The sequence below is a fragment of the Taudactylus pleione genome, unplaced genomic scaffold (assembly GCF_031769625.1).
Source record: "Taudactylus pleione unplaced genomic scaffold, aTauple2 ptg000007l, whole genome shotgun sequence".
NCBI classification, from domain to species: domain Eukaryota; kingdom Metazoa; phylum Chordata; class Amphibia; order Anura; family Myobatrachidae; genus Taudactylus; species Taudactylus pleione.
Window position 1 is genome coordinate 15,196,790 of NW_028284410.1, and position 26,485 is coordinate 15,223,274.

General features: G+C 43.6%; 6 protein-coding genes across 6 annotated transcripts; all 6 read right to left on the minus strand.

The window, feature by feature from the left end:
* Window positions 1-4,071: 4,071 nt before the first annotated feature.
* On the minus strand, window positions 4,072-7,606 carry LOC148542906 (TOG array regulator of axonemal microtubules protein 1-like). Its single transcript, XM_088460591.1, has 4 exons — window positions 7,559-7,606; window positions 5,148-5,383; window positions 4,839-4,997; window positions 4,072-4,192 (listed from the first exon to the last, which is right to left on the minus strand). The coding sequence occupies exons 1-4, from the start codon at window positions 7,604-7,606 to the stop codon at window positions 4,072-4,074; spliced, it is 564 nt and encodes a 187-aa protein (XP_088316717.1).
* A 74-nt stretch (window positions 7,607-7,680) lies between these two features.
* On the minus strand, window positions 7,681-11,217 carry LOC148542907 (TOG array regulator of axonemal microtubules protein 1-like). The gene is made up of 4 exons (XM_088460592.1): window positions 11,170-11,217; window positions 8,757-8,992; window positions 8,448-8,606; window positions 7,681-7,801 (listed from the first exon to the last, which is right to left on the minus strand). Exons 1-4 carry the CDS (start codon window positions 11,215-11,217, stop codon window positions 7,681-7,683), a joined length of 564 nt encoding a protein of 187 aa, XP_088316718.1.
* Window positions 11,218-11,291: 74 nt separating this feature from the next.
* Window positions 11,292-14,569, minus strand: LOC148542908 (TOG array regulator of axonemal microtubules protein 1-like). Its single transcript, XM_088460593.1, has 5 exons — window positions 14,539-14,569; window positions 12,670-12,677; window positions 12,357-12,592; window positions 12,059-12,217; window positions 11,292-11,412 (listed from the first exon to the last, which is right to left on the minus strand). Exons 1-5 carry the CDS (start codon window positions 14,567-14,569, stop codon window positions 11,292-11,294), a joined length of 555 nt encoding a protein of 184 aa, XP_088316719.1.
* A 527-nt stretch (window positions 14,570-15,096) lies between these two features.
* On the minus strand, window positions 15,097-18,718 carry LOC148542909 (TOG array regulator of axonemal microtubules protein 1-like). The gene is made up of 4 exons (XM_088460594.1): window positions 18,671-18,718; window positions 16,252-16,487; window positions 15,943-16,101; window positions 15,097-15,299 (listed from the first exon to the last, which is right to left on the minus strand). Exons 1-4 carry the CDS (start codon window positions 18,716-18,718, stop codon window positions 15,179-15,181), a joined length of 564 nt encoding a protein of 187 aa, XP_088316720.1. The 3' UTR covers window positions 15,097-15,178.
* Window positions 18,719-18,792: 74 nt separating this feature from the next.
* Window positions 18,793-22,093, minus strand: LOC148542910 (TOG array regulator of axonemal microtubules protein 1-like). The gene is made up of 5 exons (XM_088460595.1): window positions 22,063-22,093; window positions 20,182-20,189; window positions 19,869-20,104; window positions 19,560-19,718; window positions 18,793-18,913 (listed from the first exon to the last, which is right to left on the minus strand). Exons 1-5 carry the CDS (start codon window positions 22,091-22,093, stop codon window positions 18,793-18,795), a joined length of 555 nt encoding a protein of 184 aa, XP_088316721.1.
* Window positions 22,094-22,620: 527 nt separating this feature from the next.
* LOC148542911 (TOG array regulator of axonemal microtubules protein 1-like) lies at window positions 22,621-25,996 on the minus strand. The gene is made up of 5 exons (XM_088460597.1): window positions 25,966-25,996; window positions 24,081-24,088; window positions 23,768-24,003; window positions 23,470-23,628; window positions 22,621-22,823 (listed from the first exon to the last, which is right to left on the minus strand). The coding sequence occupies exons 1-5, from the start codon at window positions 25,994-25,996 to the stop codon at window positions 22,703-22,705; spliced, it is 555 nt and encodes a 184-aa protein (XP_088316723.1). The 3' UTR covers window positions 22,621-22,702.
* Between the last annotated feature and the right edge of the window lie 489 nt (window positions 25,997-26,485).

The following is a 26,485-nucleotide window of genomic DNA, read 5'->3' on the forward strand; positions in this document are numbered from 1 at the left end:
CTCCCAACCCCCACAGTACCAAAGAGCCAAATTTACTTTTGTGCAGGGGCCTACCTCCCGCCTTGTGCCAGGGCCGTCCTGCCGCCGGGTGCCTGGGCCTACCTCCTGCCTGCCGGGCCATCCTGCCTCCGGGTGTGGGGGCCAGCCTCCCGCCAGTTGTCTAAGCCGCATGCTGGGTACGTACTGCTGCCGGGTGCTGGGGAAGCAACCGCTTGTCCCTGCAGTGCGCCGGAGCCGTCCTGACGCCGGGGACTGCCACTGGTTGCCAGGGCTGTCCTGCTGCTGGGTGTCGAGGCCTACCTCCTGCCTGCCATAAATGTGCTGACCATTTGAATCTGTCGACCTTTTTGACCCTGTTGTCCTTCTGCATTGTTGATCTTTTGTCAGTCGACCTTTTGTACCTGTTGACCTATTGCATGTCAACCATCTGGTGTCAACCCATAGACTGTCGACCATTTACATTGTTGATGATTACTTCAGAAATACAGTATGGTGCCAGTGACAAATTTCCAAACATATTGCTGTAATTATGATTCGGGTGACCAGCAGGACAGCCCAACTGGCAGAACTTAAATGCAATAATATGCAGCCCGAACTGACTCCCACAACAAATCTGTTTTTGTTTCTTTTTCCAGGTATGTTTTATCCATCCAGTAGATAGAAGCAAAATGTTAGAAACTGTTCTGTGAAATACGAGCCTCGTCCTGCTTTTACCTGTAGATTATCACATTTGTGTAATTTGGCTTAAAGTGATCCCAGTCCTACCCTAAAGACATCACATACTGTAACACAACTCTTTTCAACCCCAGTCCTCAGGGACCCTTTAATATGGCATGGGCTAGTCCCCTGGCAAAGGACCAGAAACCAGACCAATGTTGGGGGCCAGCCACTAATAAGCCATGGCTGGTCTTGATTACCTGGAAAAACAAAATGTTTTTATTTAAAAAAAAATACATATTAAGGAGCCCCAAACTCATTTAACCACTTTTTTTTTCTAAAAAGCTCCGAAATTTTAATTTTTTTATGAGAATATTAGTTGAAGAACATGTATTTTAACTTTACCAAAACGATTAAAAAAAAAAAAAATTAAATATTTGTAAAAAAAAAATAATTTTTTCAAACATTGGAACATTGGATCACCACCCTCGGAACATCGTGACCATCGCAACTTTCATTTTCCAAGCGGCTGCAGCCACCAGGTACACACTAGGGGGCCGAGGAGGGCTAATCTCTGCAGCTGCTTGGTAGGGGGTCTTGTTGTGCTGACTGATCAGCAGTATTCCACAGCACGCCAAACACTGGGGAAGGGTGCACGGAAGCAGTGGGACCAGAAGGTCCCTCTCAGTGCTGCAGCTGCGGAAAGATAGTCTTCCTGCAGCCGCCCACACCGTGTATCTGACTGGTTGCATCGTTTGCGACAAGATCAGATAACAGACAGCCTGGTGTGGTTGCAAACAATGCAATCATGCCCCACAGGGCAAATTCCCGGTGGGGTCCATGGCCTATTTGCCCCTGCAGCGTATACTAGGATTACAGCCTATACCTCACACTACAAAGCTAAAATACATTCCTTAGCTGAAGCAGTTTATAAAAGTAATCCTAAGACAGGGCCGGCCCTAGCCCAAATTTTTTGGCAAGTGAATATATTTTTGGGCGCCCTTAACCATATTGTTGCACGCGCCCAAAAATAATTAAGGTGCCGTGGTTTCATGGGAAAAGCCATACCCACGAGCAACACCCAATTTTTGTCACACTGGATGCATGCCCAGCACTCCGGGATCAGCTGGGCATGCACCCAGTCCCTCTCTCCATTGAATAGATGCGGTGTGCATGTTTATTGCATTTATTCACCGCTTGCTCAAAGCAGCTACCCACCTTTTGATTTTGTTTTTACTGATGATAGATATGGCTACTATGCAGGTGTATAGAAGTCACCCATTGTCACACACACCAGTCAGACATTGTCTTGCATACCTACAGCAGTCGCCCATTGTCTCACATGCGCACACACACACACACAGCAGCCAGATATTGTCACACACACAGCAGCCATTGTCACACACACAGCAGCCAGACATTGTCACACACACAGCAGCCGGACATTGTCACACACACAGCAGCCATTGTCTCACACACACAGCAGCCAGACATTGTCACACACACAGCAGCCATTGTCACACACACAGCAGCCAGACATTGTCACACACACAGCAGCCATTGTCACACACACACAGCAGCCAGACATTGACACACACACAGCAGCTATTGTCTCACATACACAGCAGCCAGACATTGTCACACACACAGCAGCCATTGTCACACACACAGCAGCCAGACATTGTCACACACACAGCAGCCATTGTCACACACACAGCAGCCATTGTCACACACACAGCAGCCAGACATTGTCACACACACAGCAGCCATTGTCTCACACACAGCAGCCAGACATTGTCACACACACAGCAGCCAGACATTGTCACACACACAGCAGCCATTGTCACACACACAGCAGCCAGACATTGTCACACACACAGCAGCCAGACATTGTCACACACATAGCAGCCATTGTCTCACACACACAGCAGCCATTGTCTCACACACACAGCAGCCAGACATTGTCACACACACAGCAGCCATTGTCTCACACACACAGCAGCCAGACATAGTCACACACACAGCAGCCGGACATTGTCACACACACAGCAGCCATTGTCTCACACACACAGCAGCCATTGTCACACACACAGCAGCCATTGTCTCACACACACAGCAGCCAGACATTGTCACGCAAACAGCAGCCATTGTCTCACACACACAGCAGCCAGACATTGTCACACACACAGCAGCCATTGTCACACACACAGCAGCTAGACATTGTCACACACACAGCAGCCAGACATTGTCACACACACAGCAGCCATTGTCTCACACACACAGCAGCCAGACATTGTCACACACACAGCAGCCATTGTCTCACACACACAGCAGCCATTGTCACACACACAGCAGCCATTGTCACACACACAGCAGCCAGACATTGTCACACACACAGCAGCCATTGTCTCACACACACAGCAGCCAGACATTGTCACACACACAGCAGCCAGACATTGTCACACACACAGCAGCCACCCATTCTCTCTCTCTCACACACACATACACAAACACACAAGTTTACAGATAGAGACCTACACAAGCACACACACACAGGTTTATATATAGAGACCTACACACACACACGTTTACATATAGAGACATACACACACACAGGTTTACATATAGAGACCTACACACACACACGTTTACATATAGAGATATACAGGGTTACATAGAGACATACACACACACATGCACACATCCAGGCAGGGTCACACACAGAGAGTGAAGGACATAAGCAATATGTTCCTCTGTAGTCACACCCCCTCTCACATTGATGTGGAGCTTCTAGTAGTTCCTCCATGCTGCCTGAACCCTGGACTGAGGAGTTGAAGAACAATACAGTGTAGCTCCACCTCTGCCCGAGTCAGAGAAGCATGTGTACATGGCTCCTCCAATCAGAGCTCACCACACGCTCCTCTAATCCCCGGGGTGTCTTACCATAGAGAGAAGCAGCAGGAAGGAGCTGCCTCATGTGAGTAAAGTATGCTGGAGCGCCGTTATCGCTCCTTCCCTGACAGAAAGGTATACGCAGTCTTGGCCCCCTAGGACTTTGCGCCTGACGGCCACCCCATCATGTCCACTGTCAGTCTACGTGATGGCAGCGCCCTCCTCACTGTGGCAATCTATGCAGCTGCGTACCCAGCATAATGGTCGGGCCGGCCCTGTCCTAACATTAGCTAAATATAGACAGCACATGTGAGCACAGTAACGGTAACTGGTGCAAAGATGTAGTTGAATAATTACCTGTGGCTGATGAGAGGATGAATATATTATACATTTATCCTACCCAAGTGCTTGATGTAGAAGTAACTAACAAAAAGTCCTGTGTGCCCATTACTCTACCTTTGCTCTTGTAACAAACCCATACTTACCAAAACAACACATTAAACCACAAGTTATAGAAAAAATCTACAGATGTTTTATTATATTCTTTATGTATGGCAAATCTTTGCTGGGGACATAGGTTTGCAGAGAGTTCTCAAAATCCGGGTGGGATTTAAGGTGGTGCAACATCTTTCTGCCATAGAACCTACAACAGAAAAACGTGTAAATATACAATAAGCCATTCTGAGACCAGGGATGTAACCTGATATACAGTAAGCATATGAAGGCTCAGGCCTGGACCATCACCTACAGACAATAAATCCTTTATGATATTTTCCTTTACATTTGCTCCTTATTCTCGTGTACATTATGCAGCGGGGGCTAAGGGCTGCCCTCTATGACTGTGTAACCGGCAAACACTGCCCTGTCATACATTAGGCTAAATAAGGGAGATCGGATAATTATAACTACTCTATAACATCTCTGAGCAGTCCCATCCCAGCACTGGCTGTGCTCAATGTTCTCTACAATAGCCCATCAGGATGAGCGTGTAACAGGAATGAGCATGCCAGAATGAATGAGTCTATCAGCCCAACAAAGAGATCCTGAAAGCATGGGTTCCTGTGTTATTGAGTGGAGGGGGAGTAGGAGAAAGAGTGAGAGAGATACGGGGGAGAGAGCACGGGATGGCATACAGCTGAAACCAAAGCCTCCAAGGTGAAATATGAGGGCGCGGAATCTCTCTTGTTGAACCTTGTGAGAATGATTTGTAGAACTGATCACATCACCACAGAGCATGGGCTGCATAATATCAGTTATTTCCCTTTCCGGGAGTAGAGCCGACTACTCACCTGGTGTCCTGAGAGCCATCCTGAGCACACCTAGCTATTGCAGGTACAGCTCTCTCCGTGATGGTCTTTGGTCCGGATAAGATGCGCTTTTGTCCCATTCTCTCCACCAGATGACAGAAATGTTTGGCTGTGCAACTCCGGATGGCAGCGTTCAAATGGCTATAGATAGAACATGAACAGATATCAGCACCAACATGGCAAATGACCAAGTACTAAATATAGAAAAACAAATGAGTAATTCTACATAATATAATCTAGATGTAGACTATAAAGTGACTATAAAGTGCTAATCACAACATGTAACATTACCCGAGTCCTCCATTTATGAGGGCTGTGAGAGATCTGACAGATATGACATTGTCCACCATGGCCTGTAGTGCACGGTCCACCTCCTCCCGTATAAACAAGTTGGAGTCTCCCGCCCTGGAGAGCAGGACACGTGTACAATGCTCCACCTCTCTATCCATGGCCTTCCCCAGCTGTATGAACAGGTCAGCTACACAGCCAATGGCAGCCCGGGACACTTGGGAGCACAGGTTCTTCACCTACAATGTATAAAATAGAAGGTGTTACTACAGAACATACACATGGAATATACGGTATGCTCCGCAACCACACTTACATTCAGCTCTGCATAAACCCCCAAATATCAAATGAGAATTTAATATTTTTATATAATACACCAAACAATGCTGTAATAAATAAATGTAATCTATATATATATATATATATATATATAGACAACGTGGAGTGTAACATAACCGCCTAACTGTATCAAATGAATTAGTGATATAGTAACATGTGCAGTATTAAAGAAAAAAATCGACACTACTTATCTGGTAGTGAAAGCTTCGGTCACATGACCACCATGGGAATAAATAATATCTAGAAGAAAGAAAAAATTCAACATAGTGTATACTGTTTTCAGTGATTCATAAATATTGCTGGACACAGCTTCATTAGGAACATATCAGTCCCAAAAAAACATCCACTTCACAATATATGAAGATTAAAAGACATTTAATTACACAGAAAACAGACAATGGCTAAAAAACAAACATACAAGATGTATGACAAAAAAAGGCTTATCTGTCCATAAAATGGTAGTCAGGTACTGTAGGCCCAACGCGTTTCGTCTATCAAACTTCATCAAGGGGATAGCAATAATGAGTTGGAGGCTGTATTTATACCTATACCTCTCAATTATAGAGAAATACCAATTAGGGTGCTTAATGATGATGTCACATCCTGAGAAAAAATTCTAAATAAAATAAATACCTTTAATCTATCAGTACACTGCATAGAATTAGTATGGGGATGAAAATCGCTATCTAAACTAACTTACCTAAACATATGCCAACTATTAAAAAGGTTAGAGGCTATAAAAACTATCTAGCGCTACTGTGGAACGCAAATGGCCGTCATATCCGGCAAGCCAGACATTGCTGGAACGCATCGTCATATGACGTCACTTCCGGATCGACGTCACTTCCGGAAAAGCGCTATTGTATAGAACCTCAGATTCCTTATAGAACAAAGCACAAAGACTTATTAAAAAACAACATCTCCGTTTCTATACATAAATAAACAAGTCCCAGTGTAAAGTAGTCTCTATTTGTTTCTTTATAAAGAGACGTGGCCATTTTCTTGGAGATCCATATACACCAATGCGCGCTACCATTTTGGAATAGATCAGGACCAAGTTTTTCACTAACAGCGCTTTCAGTGATAGCAGCCATTTTCTTCAAGACCAAATTGCACCATTCTGCATATCCATTCTTAACCCTAATCCTAGCCCTACCCCTGGTACCTTACCTTGGGGAAGGGTCAGGCAAACAGAGGGGCCTCCCAGCCAGACATTGTCACACACACAGCAGCCAGACATTGTCACACACACAGCAGCCACCCATTCTCTCTCTCTCACACACACATACACAAACACACAAGTTTACAGATAGAGACCTACACAAGCACACACACACAGGTTTATATATAGAGACCTACACACACACACGTTTACATATAGAGACATACACACACACAGGTTTACATATAGAGACCTACACACACACACGTTTACATATAGAGATATACAGGGTTACATAGAGACATACACACACACATACACACATCCAGGCAGGGTCACACACAGAGAGTGAAGGACATAAGCAATATGTTCCTCTGTAGTCACACCCCCTCTCACATTGATGTGGAGCTTCTAGTAGTTCCTCCATGCTGCCTGAACCCTGGACTGAGGAGTTGAAGAACAATACAGTGTAGCTCCACCTCTGCCCGAGTCAGAGAAGCATGTGTACATGGCTCCTCCAATCAGAGCTCACCACACGCTCCTCTAATCCCCGGGGTGTCTTACCATAGAGAGAAGCAGCAGGAAGGAGCTGCCTCATGTGAGTAAAGTATGCTGGAGCGCCGTTATCGCTCCTTCCCTGACAGAAAGGTATACGCAGTCTTGGCCCCCTAGGACTTTGCGCCTGACGGCCACCCCATCATGTCCACTGTCAGTCTACGTGATGGCAGCGCCCTCCTCACTGTGGCAATCTATGCAGCTGCGTACCCAGCGTAATGGTCGGGCCGGCCTTGTCCTAACATTAGCTAAATATAGACAGCACATGTGAGCACAGTAACGGTAACTGGTGCAAAGATGTAGTTGAATAATTACCTGTGGCTGATGAGAGGATGAATATATTATACATTTATCCTACCCAAGTGCTTGATGTAGAAGTAACTAACAAAAAGTCCTGTGTGCCCATTACTCTACCTTTGCTCTTGTAACAAACCCATACTTACCAAAACAACACATTAAACCACAAGTTATAGAAAAAATCTACAGATGTTTTATTATATTCTTTATGTATGGCAAATCTTTGCTGGGGACATAGGTTTGCAGAGAGTTCTCAAAATCCGGGTGGGATTTAAGGTGGTGCAACATCTTTCTGCCATAGAACCTACAACAGAAAAACGTGTAAATATGCAATAAGCCATTCTGAGACCAGGGATGTAACCTGATATACAGTAAGCATATGAAGGCTCAGGCCTGGACCATCACCTACAGACAATAAATCCTTTATGATATTTTCCTTTACATTTGCTCCTTATTCTCGTGTACATTATGCAGCGGGGGCTAAGGGCTGCCCTCTATGACTGTGTAACCGGCAAACACTGCCCTGTCATACATTAGGCTAAATAAGGGAGATCGGATAATTATAACTACTCTATAACATCTCTGAGCAGTCCCATCCCAGCACTGGCTGTGCTCAATGTTCTCTACAATAGCCCATCAGGATGAGCGTGTAACAGGAATGAGCATGCCAGAATGAATGAGTCTATCAGCCCAACAAAGAGATCCTGAAAGCATGGGTTCCTGTGTTATTGAGTGGAGGGGGAGTAGGAGAAAGAGTGAGAGAGATACGGGGGAGAGAGCACGGGATGGCATACAGCTGAAACCAAAGCCTCCAAGGTGAAATATGAGGGCGCGGAATCTCTCTTGTTGAACCTTGTGAGAATGATTTGTAGAACTGATCACATCACCACAGAGCATGGGCTGCATAATATCAGTTATTTCCCTTTCCGGGAGTAGAGCCGACTACTCACCTGGTGTCCTGAGAGCCATCCTGAGCACACCTAGCTATTGCAGGTACAGCTCTCTCCGTGATGGTCTTTGGTCCGGATAAGATGCGCTTTTGTCCCATTCTCTCCACCAGATGACAGAAATGTTTGGCTGTGCAACTCCGGATGGCAGCGTTCAAATGGCTATAGATAGAACATGAACAGATATCAGCACCAACATGGCAAATGACCAAGTACTAAATATAGAAAAACAAATGAGTAATTCTACATAATATAATCTAGATGTAGACTATAAAGTGACTATAAAGTGCTAATCACAACATGTAACATTACCCGAGTCCTCCATTTATGAGGGCTGTGAGAGATCTGACAGATATGACATTGTCCACCATGGCCTGTAGTGCACGGTCCACCTCCTCCCGTATAAACAAGTTGGAGTCTCCCGCCCTGGAGAGCAGGACACGTGTACAATGCTCCACCTCTCTATCCATGGCCTTCCCCAGCTGTATGAACAGGTCAGCTACACAGCCAATGGCAGCCCGGGACACTTGGGAGCACAGGTTCTTCACCTACAATGTATAAAATAGAAGGTGTTACTACAGAACATACACATGGAATATACGGTATGCTCCGCAACCACACTTACATTCAGCTCTGCATAAACCCCCAAATATCAAATGAGAATTTAATATTTTTATATAATACACCAAACAATGCTGTAGTAAATAAATGTAATCTATATATATATATATATATATATATATAGACAACGTGGTGTGTAACATAACCGCCTAACTGTATCAAATGAATTAGTGATATAGTAACATGTGCAGTATTAAAGAAAAAAATCAACACTACTTATCTGGTAGTGAAAGCTTCGGTCACATGACCACCATGGGAATAAATAATATCTAGAAGAAAGAAAAAATTCAACATAGTGTATACTGTTTTCAGTGATTCATAAATATTGCTGGACACAGCTTCATTAGGAACATATCAGTCCCAAAAAAACATCCACTTCACAATATATGAAGATTAAAAGACATTTAATTACACAGAAAACAGACAATGGCTAAAAAACAAACATACAAGATGTATGACAAAAAAAGGCTTATCTGTCCATAAAATGGTAGTCAGGTACTGTAGGCCCAACGCGTTTCGTCTATCAAACTTCATCAAGGGGATAGCAATAATGAGTTGGAGGCTGTATTTATACCTATACCTCTCAATTATAGAGAAATACCAATTAGGGTGCTTAATGATGATGTCACATCCTGAGAAAAAATTCTAAATAAAATAAATACCTTTAATCTATCAGTACACTGCATAGAATTAGTATGGGGATGAAAATCGCTATATAAACTAACTTACCTAAACATATGCCAACTATTAAAAAGGTTAGAGGCTATAAAAACTATCTAGCGCTACTGTGGAACGCAAATGGCCGTCATATCCGGCAAGCCAGACATTGCTGGAACGCATCGTCATATGACATCACTTCCGGATCGACGTCACTTCCGGAAAAGCGCTATTGTATAGAACCTCAGATTCCTTATAGAACAAAGCACAAAGACTTATTAAAAAACAACATCTCCGTTTCTATACATAAATAAACAAGTCCCAGTGTAAAGTAGTCTCTATTTGTTTCTTTATAAAGAGACGTGGCCATTTTCTTGGAGATCCATATACACCAATGCGCGCTACCATTTTGGAATAGATCAGGACCAAGTTTTTCACTAACAGCGCTTTCAGTGATAGCAGCCATTTTCTTCAAGACCAAATTGCACCATTCTGCATATCCATTCTTAACCCTAATCCTAGCCCTACCCCTGGTACCTTACCTTGGGGAAGGGTCAGGCAAACAGAGGGGCCTCCCAGCCAGACATTGTCACACACACAGCAGCCAGACATTGTCACACACACAGCAGCCACCCATTCTCTCTCTCTCACACACACATACACAAACACACAAGTTTACAGATAGAGACCTACACAAGCACACACACACAGGTTTATATATAGAGACCTACACACACACACGTTTACATATAGAGACATACACACACACAGGTTTACATATAGAGACCTACACACACACACGTTTACATATAGAGATATACAGGGTTACATAGAGACATACACACACACATACACACATCCAGGCAGGGTCACACACAGAGAGTGAAGGACATAAGCAATATGTTCCTCTGTAGTCACACCCCCTCTCACATTGATGTGGAGCTTCTAGTAGTTCCTCCATGCTGCCTGAACCCTGGACTGAGGAGTTGAAGAACAATACAGTGTAGCTCCACCTCTGCCCGAGTCAGAGAAGCATGTGTACATGGCTCCTCCAATCAGAGCTCACCACACGCTCCTCTAATCCCCGGGGTGTCTTACCATAGAGAGAAGCAGCAGGAAGGAGCTGCCTCATGTGAGTAAAGTATGCTGGAGCGCCGTTATCGCTCCTTCCCTGACAGAAAGGTATACGCAGTCTTGGCCCCCTAGGACTTTGCGCCTGACGGCCACCCCATCATGTCCACTGTCAGTCTACGTGATGGCAGCGCCCTCCTCACTGTGGCAATCTATGCAGCTGCGTACCCAGCGTAATGGTCGGGCCGGCCCTGTCCTAACATTAGCTAAATATAGACAGCACATGTGAGCACAGTAACGGTAACTGGTGCAAAGATGTAGTTGAATAATTACCTGTGGCTGATGAGAGGATGAATATATTATACATTTATCCTACCCAAGTGCTTGATGTAGAAGTAACTAACAAAAAGTCCTGTGTGCCCATTACTCTACCTTTGCTCTTGTAACAAACCCATACTTACCAAAACAACACATTAAACCACAAGTTATAGAAAAAATCTACAGATGTTTTATTATATTCTTTATGTATGGCAAATCTTTGCTGGGGACATAGGTTTGCAGAGAGTTCTCAAAATCCGGGTGGGATTTAAGGTGGTGCAACATCTTTCTGCCATAGAACCTACAACAGAAAAACGTGTAAATATGCAATAAGCCATTCTGAGACCAGGGATGTAACCTGATATACAGTAAGCATATGAAGGCTCAGGCCTGGACCATCACCTACAGACAATAAATCCTTTATGATATTTTCCTTTACATTTGCTCCTTATTCTCGTGTACATTATGCAGCGGGGGCTAAGGGCTGCCCTCTATGACTGTGTAACCGGCAAACACTGCCCTGTCATACATTAGGCTAAATAAGGGAGATCGGATAATTATAACTACTCTATAACATCTCTGAGCAGTCCCATCCCAGCACTGGCTGTGCTCAATGTTCTCTACAATAGCCCATCAGGATGAGCGTGTAACAGGAATGAGCATGCCAGAATGAATGAGTCTATCAGCCCAACAAAGAGATCCTGAAAGCATGGGTTCCTGTGTTATTGAGTGGAGGGGGAGTAGGAGAAAGAGTGAGAGAGATACGGGGGAGAGAGCACGGGATGGCATACAGCTGAAACCAAAGCCTCCAAGGTGAAATATGAGGGCGCGGAATCTCTCTTGTTGAACCTTGTGAGAATGATTTGTAGAACTGATCACATCACCACAGAGCATGGGCTGCATAATATCAGTTATTTCCCTTTCCGGGAGTAGAGCCGACTACTCACCTGGTGTCCTGAGAGCCATCCTGAGCACACCTAGCTATTGCAGGTACAGCTCTCTCCGTGATGGTCTTTGGTCCGGATAAGATGCGCTTTTGTCCCATTCTCTCCACCAGATGACAGAAATGTTTGGCTGTGCAACTCCGGATGGCAGCGTTCAAATGGCTATAGATAGAACATGAACAGATATCAGCACCAACATGACAAATGACCAAGTACTAAATATAGAAAATAAAATGAGTAATTCTGAATAATATAATCTAGATGTAGACTATAAAGTGCTAATCACAACGTGTAACATTACCTGAGTCCTCCATTTATGAGGGCTGTGAGAGACCTGACAGATGTTACATTGTCCACCATGGCCTGTAGTGCACGGTCCACCTCCTCCCGTATAAACAAGTTGGAATCGTCTGCCCTGGAGAGCAGGACACGTGCACAATGCTCCACCTCTCTATCCATGGCCTTCCCCAGCTGTATGAACAGGTCAGCTACACAGCCAATGGCAGCCCGGGACACTTGGGAGCACAGGTTCTTCACCTACAATGTATAAAATAGAAGGTGTTACTACAGAACATACACATGGAATATACAGTATGCTCCGCAACCACACTTACATTCAGCTCTGCATAAACCCCCAAATATCAAACGAGAATTTTATATAATACACCAAACAATGCTGTAATAAATAAATGTAATCTATATATATATATATATATATAGACAACGTGGTGTGTAACATAACCGCCTAACTGTATCAAATGAATTAGTGATATAGTAACATGTGCAGTATTAAAGAAAAAAATCAACACTACTTATCTGGTAGTGAAAGCTTCGGTCACATGACCACCATGGGAATAAATAATATCTAGAAGAAAGAAAAAATTCAACATAGTGTATACTGTTTTCAGTGATTCATAAATATTGCTGGACACAGCTTCATTAGGAACATATCAGTCCCAAAAAAACATCCACTTCACAATATATGAAGATTAAAAGACATTTAATTACACAGAAAACAGACAATGGCTAAAAAACAAACATACAAGATGTATGACAAAAAAAGGCTTATCTGTCCATAAAATGGTAGTCAGGTACTGTAGGCCCAACGCGTTTCGTCTATCAAACTTCATCAAGGGGATAGCAATAATGAGTTGGAGGCTGTATTTATACCTATACCTCTCAATTATAGAGAAATACCAATTAGGGTGCTTAATGATGATGTCACATCCTGAGAAAAAATTCTAAATAAAATAAATACCTTTAATCTATCAGTACACTGCATAGAATTAGTATGGGGATGAAAATCGCTATATAAACTAACTTACCTAAACATATGCCAACTATTAAAAAGGTTAGAGGCTATAAAAACTATCTAGCGCTACTGTGGAACGCAAATGGCCGTCATATCCGGCAAGCCAGACATTGCTGGAACGCATCGTCATATGACATCACTTCCGGATCGACGTCACTTCCGGAAAAGCGCTATTGTATAGAACCTCAGATTCCTTATAGAACAAAGCACAAAGACTTATTAAAAAACAACATCTCCGTTTCTATACATAAATAAACAAGTCCCAGTGTAAAGTAGTCTCTATTTGTTTCTTTATAAAGAGACGTGGCCATTTTCTTGGAGATCCATATACACCAATGCGCGCTACCATTTTGGAATAGATCAGGACCAAGTTTTTCACTAACAGCGCTTTCAGTGATAGCAGCCATTTTCTTCAAGACCAAATTGCACCATTCTGCATATCCATTCTTAACCCTAATCCTAGCCCTACCCCTGGTACCTTACCTTGGGGAAGGGTCAGGCAAACAGAGGGGCCTCCCAGCCAGACATTGTCACACACACAGCAGCCATTGTCTCACACACACAGCAGCCAGACATTGTCACACACACAGCAGCCATTGTCTCACACACACAGAAGCCATTGTCACGCACACAGCAGCCATTGTCACACACACAGCAGCCATTGTCACACACACAGCAGCCATTGTCTCACACACACAGCAGCCAGACATTGTCACACACACAGCAGCCATTGTCACACACACAGCAGCCAGATATTGTCACACACACAGCAGCCATTGTCTCACACACACAGCAGCCAGACATTGTCACACACACAGCAGCCATTGTCTCACACACACAGCAGCCATTGTCACACACACAGCAGCCAGACATTGTCACACACACAGCAGCCACCCATTCTCTCTCTCTCTCATACACAAACATACACAAACACACAAGTTTACAGATAGAGACCTACACAAGCACACACACACAGGTTTATATATAGAGACCTACACACACACACGTTTACATATAGAGACATACACACACACACACACAGGTTTACATATAGAGACATACAGGGTTACATAGAGACATACACACACACATACACACATCCAGGCAGGGTCACAGACAGAGAGTGAAGGACATAAGCAATATGTTCCCCTGTAGTCACACCCCCTCTCACCTTGATGTGGAGCTTCTAGTAGTTCCTCCATGCTGCCTGAACCCTGGACTGAGGAGTTGAAGAACAATACAGTGTAGCTCCACCTCCACCCGAGTCAGAGAAGCATGTGTACATGGCTCCTCCAATCAGAGCTCACCACACGCTCCTCTAATCCTCGGGGTGTCTTACCATAGAGAGAAGCAGCAGGAAGGAGCTGCCTCATGTGAGTAAAGTATGCTGGAGCGCCGTTATCGCTCCTTCCCTGACAGAAAGGTATACGCAGACTTGGCCCCCTAGGACTTTGCGCCTGCCGGCCACCCCGTCATGTCCACTGTCGGTCTACGTGATGGCAGCACCCTCCTCACTATGGCAATCTATGCAGCTGCGTACCCAGCGTAATGGTCGGGCCGGCCCTGTCCTAACATTAGCTAAATATAGACTGCACATGTGAGCACAGTAACGGTAACTGGTGCAGAGATGTAGTAGATTAATTACCTGTGGCTGATGAGAGGATGAATATATTATACATTTATCCTACCCAAGTGCTTGATGTAGAAGTAACTAACAAAAAGTCCTGTGTGCCCATTACTCCACCTATGCACTTGTAACAAACCTATACTTACCAAAACAACACATTAAACCACAAGTTATAGAAAAAAATCTACATATGTTTTATTATATTCTTTATGTATGGCAAATCTTTGCTGGGGACATAGGTTTGCAGAGAGTTCTCAAAATCCGGGTGGGATTTAAGGTGGTGCAACATCTTTCTGCCATAGAACCTACAACAGAAAAACGTGTAAATATGCAATAAGCCATTCTGAGACCAGGGATGTAACCTGATATACAGTAAGCATATGAAGGCTCAGGCCTGGACCATCACCTACAGACAATAAATCCTTTATGATATTTTCCTTTACATTTGCTCCTTATTCTCGTGTACATTATGCAGCGGGGGCTAAGGGCTGCCCTCTATGACTGTGTAACCGGCAAACACTGCCCTGTCATACATTAGGCTAAATAAGGGAGATTGGATAATTATAACTACTCTATAACATCTCTGAGCAGTCCCATCCCAGCACTGGCTGTGCTCAATGTTCTCTACATTAGCCCATCAGGATGAGCGTGTAACATGAATGAGCATGCCAGAATGAATGAGTCTATCAGCCCAACAAAGAGATCCTGAAAACATGGGTTCCTGTGTTATCGAGTGGAGGGGGAGTAGGAGAAAGAGTGAGAGAGATACGGGGGAGAGAGAATGGGACGGCATACAGCTGAAACCAAAGCTTCCAAGGTGAAATACGAGAGGCGGAATCTCTCTTGTTGAACCTTGTGAGAATGATTTGTAGAACTGATCACATCACAGAGCATGGGCTGCATAATATCAGTTATTTCCCTTTCCCGGGAGTAGAGCCGACTACTCACCTGGTGTCCTGAGAGCCATCCTGAGCACACCTAGCTATTGCAGGTACAGCTCTCTCCGTGATGGTCTTTGGTCCGGATAAGACGCGCTTTTGTCCCATTCTCTCCACCAGATGACAGAAATGTTTGGCTGCGCAACTCCGGATGGCAGCGTTCAAATGGCTACAGATAGAACATGAACAGATATCAGCACCAACATGACAAATGACCAAGTACTAAATATAGAAAATAAAATGAGTAATTCTGAATAATATAATCTAGATGTAGACTATAAAGTGACTATAAAGTGCTAATCACAACGTGTAACATTACCTGAGTCCTCCATTTATGAGGGCTGTGAGAGACCTGACAGATGTTACATTGTCCACCATGGCCTGTAGTGCACGGTCCACCTCCTCCCGTATAAACAAGTTGGAATCGTCTGCCCTGGAGAGCAGGACACGTGCACAATGCTCCACCTCTCTATCCATGGCCTTCCCCAGCTGTATGAACAGGTCAGCTACACAGCCAATGGCAGCCCGGGACACTTGGGAGCACAGGTTCTTCACCTACAATGTATAAAATAGAAGGTGTTACTACAGAACATACACATGGAATATACAGTATGCTCCGCAACCACACTTACATTCAGCTCTGCATAAACCCCCAAATATCAAACGAGAATTTTATATTTTTATATAATACACCAAACAATGCTGTAATAAATAAATGTAATCTATATATATATATATATATATATATATATATATAGACAACGTGGAGTGTAACATAACCGCCTAACTGTATCAAATGAATTAGTGATATAGTAACATGTGCAGTATTAAAGAAAAAAATCGACACTACTTATCTGGTAGTGAAAGCTTCGGTCACATGACCACCATGGGAATAAATAATATCTAGAAGAAAGAAAAAATTCAACATAGTGTATACTGTTTTCAGTGATTCATAAATATTGCTGGACACAGCTTCATTAGGAACATATCAGTCCCAAAAAAACATCCACTTCACAATATATGAAGATTAAAAGACATTTAATTACACAGAAAACAGACAATGGCTAAAAAACAAACATACAAGATGTATGACAAAAAAAGGCTTATCTGTCCATAAAATGGTAGTCAGGTACTGTAGGCCCAACGCGTTTCGTCTATCAAACTTCATCAAGGGGATAGCAATAATGAGTTGGAGGCTGTATTTATACCTATACCTCTCAATTATAGAGAAATACCAATTAGGGTGCTTAATGATGATGTCACATCCTGAGAAAAAATTCTAAATAAAATAAATACCTTTAATCTATCAGTACACTGCATAGAATTAGTATGGGGATGAAAATCGCTATCTAAACTAACTTACCTAAACATATGCCAACTATTAAAAAGGTTAGAGGCTATAAAAACTATCTAGCGCTACTGTGGAACGCAAATGGCCGTCATATCCGGCAAGCCAGACATTGCTGGAACGCATCGTCATATGACGTCACTTCCGGATCGACGTCACTTCCGGAAAAGCGCTATTGTATAGAACCTCAGATTCCTTATAGAACAAAGCACAAAGACTTATTAAAAAACAACATCTCCGTTTCTATACATAAATAAACAAGTCCCAGTGTAAAGTAGTCTCTATTTGTTTCTTTATAAAGAGACGTGGCCATTTTCTTGGAGATCCATATACACCAATGCGCGCTACCATTTTGGAATAGATCAGGACCAAGTTTTTCACTAACAGCGCTTTCAGTGATAGCAGCCATTTTCTTCAAGACCAAATTGCACCATTCTGCATATCCATTCTTAACCCTAATCCTAGCCCTACCCCTGGTACCTTACCTTGGGGAAGGGTCAGGCAAACAGAGGGGCCTCCCAGCCAGACATTGTCACACACACAGCAGCCAGACATTGTCACACACACAGCAGCCACCCATTCTCTCTCTCTCACACACACATACACAAACACACAAGTTTACAGATAGAGACCTACACAAGCACACACACACAGGTTTATATATAGAGACCTACACACACACACGTTTACATATAGAGACATACACACACACAGGTTTACATATAGAGACCTACACACACACACGTTTACATATAGAGATATACAGGGTTACATAGAGACATACACACACACATACACACATCCAGGCAGGGTCACACACAGAGAGTGAAGGACATAAGCAATATGTTCCTCTGTAGTCACACCCCCTCTCACATTGATGTGGAGCTTCTAGTAGTTCCTCCATGCTGCCTGAACCCTGGACTGAGGAGTTGAAGAACAATACAGTGTAGCTCCACCTCTGCCCGAGTCAGAGAAGCATGTGTACATGGCTCCTCCAATCAGAGCTCACCACACGCTCCTCTAATCCCCGGGGTGTCTTACCATAGAGAGAAGCAGCAGGAAGGAGCTGCCTCATGTGAGTAAAGTATGCTGGAGCGCCGTTATCGCTCCTTCCCTGACAGAAAGGTATACGCAGTCTTGGCCCCCTAGGACTTTGTGCCTGACGGCCACCCCATCATGTCCACTGTCAGTCTACGTGATGGCAGCGCCCTCCTCACTGTGGCAATCTATGCAGCTGCGTACCCAGCGTAATGGTCGGGCCGGCCCTGTCCTAACATTAGCTAAATATAGACAGCACATGTGAGCACAGTAACGGTAACTGGTGCAAAGATGTAGTTGAATAATTACCTGTGGCTGATGAGAGGATGAATATATTATACATTTATCCTACCCAAGTGCTTGATGTAGAAGTAACTAACAAAAAGTCCTGTGTGCCCATTACTCTACCTTTGCTCTTGTAACAAACCCATACTTACCAAAACAACACATTAAACCACAAGTTATAGAAAAAATCTACAGATGTTTTATTATATTCTTTATGTATGGCAAATCTTTGCTGGGGACATAGGTTTGCAGAGAGTTCTCAAAATCCGGGTGGGATTTAAGGTGGTGCAACATCTTTCTGCCATAGAACCTACAACAGAAAAACGTGTAAATATGCAATAAGCCATTCTGAGACCAGGGATGTAACCTGATATACAGTAAGCATATGAAGGCTCAGGCCTGGACCATCACCTACAGACAATAAATCCTTTATGATATTTTCCTTTACATTTGCTCCTTATTCTCGTGTACATTATGCAGCGGGGGCTAAGGGCTGCCCTCTATGACTGTGTAACCGGCAAACACTGCCCTGTCATACATTAGGCTAAATAAGGGAGATCGGATAATTATAACTACTCTATAACATCTCTGAGCAGTCCCATCCCAGCACTGGCTGTGCTCAATGTTCTCTACAATAGCCCATCAGGATGAGCGTGTAACAGGAATGAGCATGCCAGAATGAATGAGTCTATCAGCCCAACAAAGAGATCCTGAAAGCATGGGTTCCTGTGTTATTGAGTGGAGGGGGAGTAGGAGAAAGAGTGAGAGAGATACGGGGGAGAGAGCACGGGATGGCATACAGCTGAAACCAAAGCCTCCAAGGTGAAATATGAGGGCGCGGAATCTCTCTTGTTGAACCTTGTGAGAATGATTTGTAGAACTGATCACATCACCACAGAGCATGGGCTGCATAATATCAGTTATTTCCCTTTCCGGGAGTAGAGCCGACTACTCACCTGGTGTCCTGAGAGCCATCCTGAGCACACCTAGCTATTGCAGGTACAGCTCTCTCCGTGATGGTCTTTGGTCCGGATAAGATGCGCTTTTGTCCCATTCTCTCCACCAGATGACAGAAATGTTTGGCTGTGCAACTCCGGATGGCAGCGTTCAAATGGCTATAGATAGAACATGAACAGATATCAGCACCAACATGGCAAATGACCAAGTACTAAATATAGAAAAACAAATGAGTAATTCTACATAATATAATCTAGATGTAGACTATAAAGTGACTATAAAGTGCTAATCACAACATGTAACATTACCCGAGTCCTCCATTTATGAGGGCTGTGAGAGATCTGACAGATATGACATTGTCCACCATGGCCTGTAGTGCACGGTCCACCTCCTCCCGTATAAACAAGTTGGAGTCTCCCGCCCTGGAGAGCAGGACACGTGTACAATGCTCCACCTCTCTATCCATGGCCTTCCCCAGCTGTATGAACAGGTCAGCTACACAGCCAATGGCAGCCCGGGACACTTGGGAGCACAGGTTCTTCACCTACAATGTATAAAATAGAAGGTGTTACTACAGAACATACACATGGAATATACGGTATGCTCCGCAACCACACTTACATTCAGCTCTGCATAAACCCCCAAATATCAAATGAGAATTTTATATTTTTATATAATACACCAAACAATGCTGTAATAAATAAATGTAATCTATATATATATATATATATATATATAGACAACGTGGAGTGTAACATAACCGCCTAACTGTATCAAATGAATTAGTGATATAGTAACATGTGCAGTATTAAAGAAAAAAATCGACACTACTTATCTGGTAGTGAAAGCTTCGGTCACATGACCACCATGGGAATAAATAATATCTAGAAGAAAGAAAAAATTCAACATAGTGTATACTGTTTTCAGTGATTCATAAATATTGCTGGACACAGCTTCATTAGGAACATATCAGTCCCAAAAAAACATCCACTTCACAATATATGAAGATTAAAAGACATTTAATTACACAGAAAACAGACAATGGCTAAAAAACAAACATACAAGATGTATGACAAAAAAAGGCTTATCTGTCCATAAAATGGTAGTCAGGTACTGTAGGCCCAACGCGTTTCGTCTATCAAACTTCATCAAGGGGATAGCAATAATGAGTTGGAGGCTGTATTTATACCTATACCTCTCAATTATAGAGAAGTACCAATTAGGGTGCTTAATGATGATGTCACATCCTGAGAAAAAATTCTAAATAAAATAAATACCTTTAATCTATCAGTACACTGCATAGAATTAGTATGGGGATGAAAATCGCTATATAAACTAACTTACCTAAACATATGCCAACTATTAAAAAGGTTAGAGGCTATAAAAACTATCTAGCGCTACTGTGGAACGCAAATGGCCGTCATATCCGGCAAGCCAGACATTGCTGGAACGCATCGTCATATGACATCACTTCCGGATCGACGTCACTTCCGGAAAAGCGCTATTGTATAGAACCTCAGATTCCTTATAGAACAAAGCACAAAGACTTATTAAAAAACAACATCTCCGTTTCTATACATAAATAAACAAGTCCCAGTGTAAAGTAGTCTCTATTTGTTTCTTTATAAAGAGACGTGGCCATTTTCTTGGAGATCCATATACACCAATGCGCGCTACCATTTTGGAATAGATCAGGACCAAGTTTTTCACTAACAGCGCTTTCAGTGATAGCAGCCATTTTCTTCAAGACCAAATTGCACCATTCTGCATATCCATTCTTAACCCTAATCCTAGCCCTACCCCTGGTACCTTACCTTGGGGAAGGGTCAGGCAAACAGAGGGGCCTCCCAGCCAGACATTGTCACACACACAGCAGCCATTGTCTCACACACACAGCAGCCAGACATTGTCACACACACAGCAGCCATTGTCTCACACACACAGAAGCCATTGTCACGCACACAGCAGCCATTGTCACACACACAGCAGCCATTGTCACACACACAGCAGCCATTGTCTCACACACACAGCAGCCAGACATTGTCACACACACAGCAGCCATTGTCACACACACAGCAGCCAGACATTGTCACACACACAGCAGCCATTGTCTCACACACACAGCAGCCAGACATTGTCACACACACAGCAGCCATTGTCTCACACACACAGCAGCCATTGTCACACACACAGCAGCCAGACATTGTCACACACACAGCAGCCACCCATTCTCTCTCTCTCTCATACACAAACATACACAAACACACAAGTTTACAGATAGAGACCTACACAAGCACACACACACAGGTTTATATATAGAGACCTACACACACACACACGTTTACATATAGAGACATACACACACACACACAGGTTTACATATAGAGACATACAGGGTTACATAGAGACATACACACACACATACACACATCCAGGCAGGGTCACAGACAGAGAGTGAAGGACATAAGCAATATGTTCCTCTGTAGTCACACCCCCTCTCACCTTGATGTGGAGCTTCTAGTAGTTCCTCCATGCTGCCTGAACCCTGGACTGAGGAGTTGAAGAACAATACAGTGTAGCTCCACCTCCACCCGAGTCAGAGAAGCATGTGTACATGGCTCCTCCAATCAGAGCTCACCACACGCTCCTCTAATCCTCGGGGTGTCTTACCATAGAGAGAAGCAGCAGGAAGGAGCTGCCTCATGTGAGTAAAGTATGCTGGAGCGCCGTTATCGCTCCTTCCCTGACAGAAAGGTATACGCAGACTTGGCCCCCTAGGACTTTGCGCCTGCCGGCCACCCCGTCATGTCCACTGTCGGTCTACGTGATGGCAGCACCCTCCTCACTATGGCAATCTATGCAGCTGCGTACCCAGCGTAATGGTCGGGCCGGCCCTGTCCTAACATTAGCTAAATATAGACTGCACATGTGAGCACAGTAACGGTAACTGGTGCAGAGATGTAGTAGATTAATTACCTGTGGCTGATGAGAGGATGAATATATTATACATTTATCCTACCCAAGTGCTTGATGTAGAAGTAACTAACAAAAAGTCCTGTGTGCCCATTACTCCACCTATGCACTTGTAACAAACCTATACTTACCAAAACAACACATTAAACCACAAGTTATAGAAAAAAATCTACATATGTTTTATTATATTCTTTATGTATGGCAAATCTTTGCTGGGGACATAGGTTTGCAGAGAGTTCTCAAAATCCGGGTGGGATTTAAGGTGGTGCAACATCTTTCTGCCATAGAACCTACAACAGAAAAACGTGTAAATATGCAATAAGCCATTCTGAGACCAGGGATGTAACCTGATATACAGTAAGCATATGAAGGCTCAGGCCTGGACCATCACCTACAGACAATAAATCCTTTATGATATTTTCCTTTACATTTGCTCCTTATTCTCGTGTACATTATGCAGCGGGGGCTAAGGGCTGCCCTCTATGACTGTGTAACCGGCAAACACTGCCCTGTCATACATTAGGCTAAATAAGGGAGATTGGATAATTATAACTACTCTATAACATCTCTGAGCAGTCCCATCCCAGCACTGGCTGTGCTCAATGTTCTCTACATTAGCCCATCAGGATGAGCGTGTAACATGAATGAGCATGCCAGAATGAATGAGTCTATCAGCCCAACAAAGAGATCCTGAAAACATGGGTTCCTGTGTTATCGAGTGGAGGGGGAGTAGGAGAAAGAGTGAGAGAGATACGGGGGAGAGAGAATGGGACGGCATACAGCTGAAACCAAAGCTTCCAAGGTGAAATACGAGAGGCGGAATCTCTCTTGTTGAACCTTGTGAGAATGATTTGTAGAACTGATCACATCACCACAGAGCATGGGCTGCATAATATCAGTTATTTCCCTTTCCCGGGAGTAGAGCCGACTACTCACCTGGTGTCCTGAGAGCCATCCTGAGCACACCTAGCTATTGCAGGTACAGCTCTCTCCGTGATGGTCTTTGGTCCGGATAAGACGCGCTTTTGTCCCATTCTCTCCACCAGATGACAGAAATGTTTGGCTGCGCAACTCCGGATGGCAGCGTTCAAATGGCTACAGATAGAACATGAACAGATATCAGCACCAACATGACAAATGACCAAGTACTAAATATAGAAAATAAAATGAGTAATTCTGAATAATATAATCTAGATGTAGACTATAAAGTGCTAATCACAACGTGTAACATTACCTGAGTCCTCCATTTATGAGGGCTGTGAGAGACCTGACAGATGTTACATTGTCCACCATGGCCTGTAGTGCACGGTCCACGTCCTCCCGTATAAACAAGTTGGAATCGTCTGCCCTGGAGAGCAGGACACGTGCACAATGCTCCACCTCTCTATCCATGGCCTTCCCCAGCTGTATGAACAGGTCAGCTACACAGCCAATGGCAGCCCGGGACACTTGGGAGCACAGGTTCTTCACCTACAATGTATAAAATAGAAGGTGTTACTACAGAACATACACATGGAATATACAGTATGCTCCGCAACCACACTTACATTCAGCTCTGCATAAACCCCCAAATATCAAACGAGAATTTTATATTTTTATATAATACACCAAACAATGCTGTAATAAATAAATGTAATCTATATATATATATATATATATATATATATATAGACAACGTGGTGTGTAACATAACCGCCTAACTGTATCAAATGAATTAGTGATATAGTAACATGTGCAGTATTAAAGAAAAAAATCAACACTACTTATCTGGTAGTGAAAGCTTCGGTCACATGACCACCATGGGAATAAATAATATCTAGAAGAAAGAAAAAATTCAACATAGTGTATACTGTTTTCAGTGATTCATAAATATTGCTGGACACAGCTTCATTAGGAACATATCAGTCCCAAAAAAACATCCACTTCACAATATATGAAGATTAAAAGACATTTAATTACACAGAAAACAGACAATGGCTAAAAAACAAACATACAAGATGTATGACAAAAAAAGGCTTATCTGTCCATAAAATGGTAGTCAGGTACTGTAGGCCCAACGCGTTTCGTCTATCAAACTTCATCAAGGGGATAGCAATAATGAGTTGGAGGCTGTATTTATACCTATACCTCTCAATTATAGAGAAATACCAATTAGGGTGCTTAATGATGATGTCACATCCTGAGAAAAAATTCTAAATAAAATAAATACCTTTAATCTATCAGTACACTGCATAGAATTAGTATGGGGATGAAAATCGCTATATAAACTAACTTACCTAAACATATGCCAACTATTAAAAAGGTTAGAGGCTATAAAAACTATCTAGCGCTACTGTGGAACGCAAATGGCCGTCATATCCGGCAAGCCAGACATTGCTGGAACGCATCGTCATATGACATCACTTCCGGATCGACGTCACTTCCGGAAAAGCGCTATTGTATAGAACCTCAGATTCCTTATAGAACAAAGCACAAAGACTTATTAAAAAACAACATCTCCGTTTCTATACATAAATAAACAAGTCCCAGTGTAAAGTAGTCTCTATTTGTTTCTTTATAAAGAGACGTGGCCATTTTCTTGGAGATCCATATACACCAATGCGCGCTACCATTTTGGAATAGATCAGGACCAAGTTTTTCACTAACAGCGCTTTCAGTGATAGCAGCCATTTTCTTCAAGACCAAATTGCACCATTCTGCATATCCATTCTTAACCCTAATCCTAGCCCTACCCCTGGTACCTTACCTTGGGGAAGGGTCAGGCAAACAGAGGGGCCTCCCAGCCAGACATTGTCACACACACAGCAGCCATTGTCTCACACACACAGCAGCCAGACATTGTCACACACACAGCAGCCATTGTCTCACACACACAGAAGCCATTGTCACGCACACAGCAGCCATTGTCACACACACAGCAGCCATTGTCACACACACAGCAGCCATTGTCTCACACACACAGCAGCCAGACATTGTCACACACACAGCAGCCATTGTCACACACACAGCAGCCAGATATTGTCACACACACAGCAGCCATTGTCTCACACACACAGCAGCCAGACATTGTCACACACACAGCAGCCATTGTCTCACACACACAGCAGCCATTGTCACACACACAGCAGCCAGACATTGTCACACACACAGCAGCCACCCATTCTCTCTCTCTCTCATACACAAACATACACAAACACACAAGTTTACAGATAGAGACCTACACAAGCACACACACACAGGTTTATATATAGAGACCTACACACACACACACGTTTACATATAGAGACATACACACACACACAGGTTTACATATAGAGACATACAGGGTTACATAGAGACATACACACACACATACACACATCCAGGCAGGGTCACAGACAGAGAGTGAAGGACATAAGCAATATGTTCCCCTGTAGTCACACCCCCTCTCACCTTGATGTGGAGCTTCTAGTAGTTCCTCCATGCTGCCTGAACCCTGGACTGAGGAGTTGAAGAACAATACAGTGTAGCTCCACCTCCACCCGAGTCAGAGAAGCATGTGTACATGGCTCCTCCAATCAGAGCTCACCACACGCTCCTCTAATCCTCGGGGTGTCTTACCATAGAGAGAAGCAGCAGGAAGGAGCTGCCTCATGTGAGTAAAGTATGCTGGAGCGCCGTTATCGCTCCTTCCCTGACAGAAAGGTATACGCAGACTTGGCCCCCTAGGACTTTGCGCCTGCCGGCCACCCCGTCATGTCCACTGTCGGTCTACGTGATGGCAGCACCCTCCTCACTATGGCAATCTATGCAGCTGCGTACCCAGCGTAATGGTCGGGCCGGCCCTGTCCTAACATTAGCTAAATATAGACTGCACATGTGAGCACAGTAACGGTAACTGGTGCAGAGATGTAGTAGATTAATTACCTGTGGCTGATGAGAGGATGAATATATTATACATTTATCCTACCCA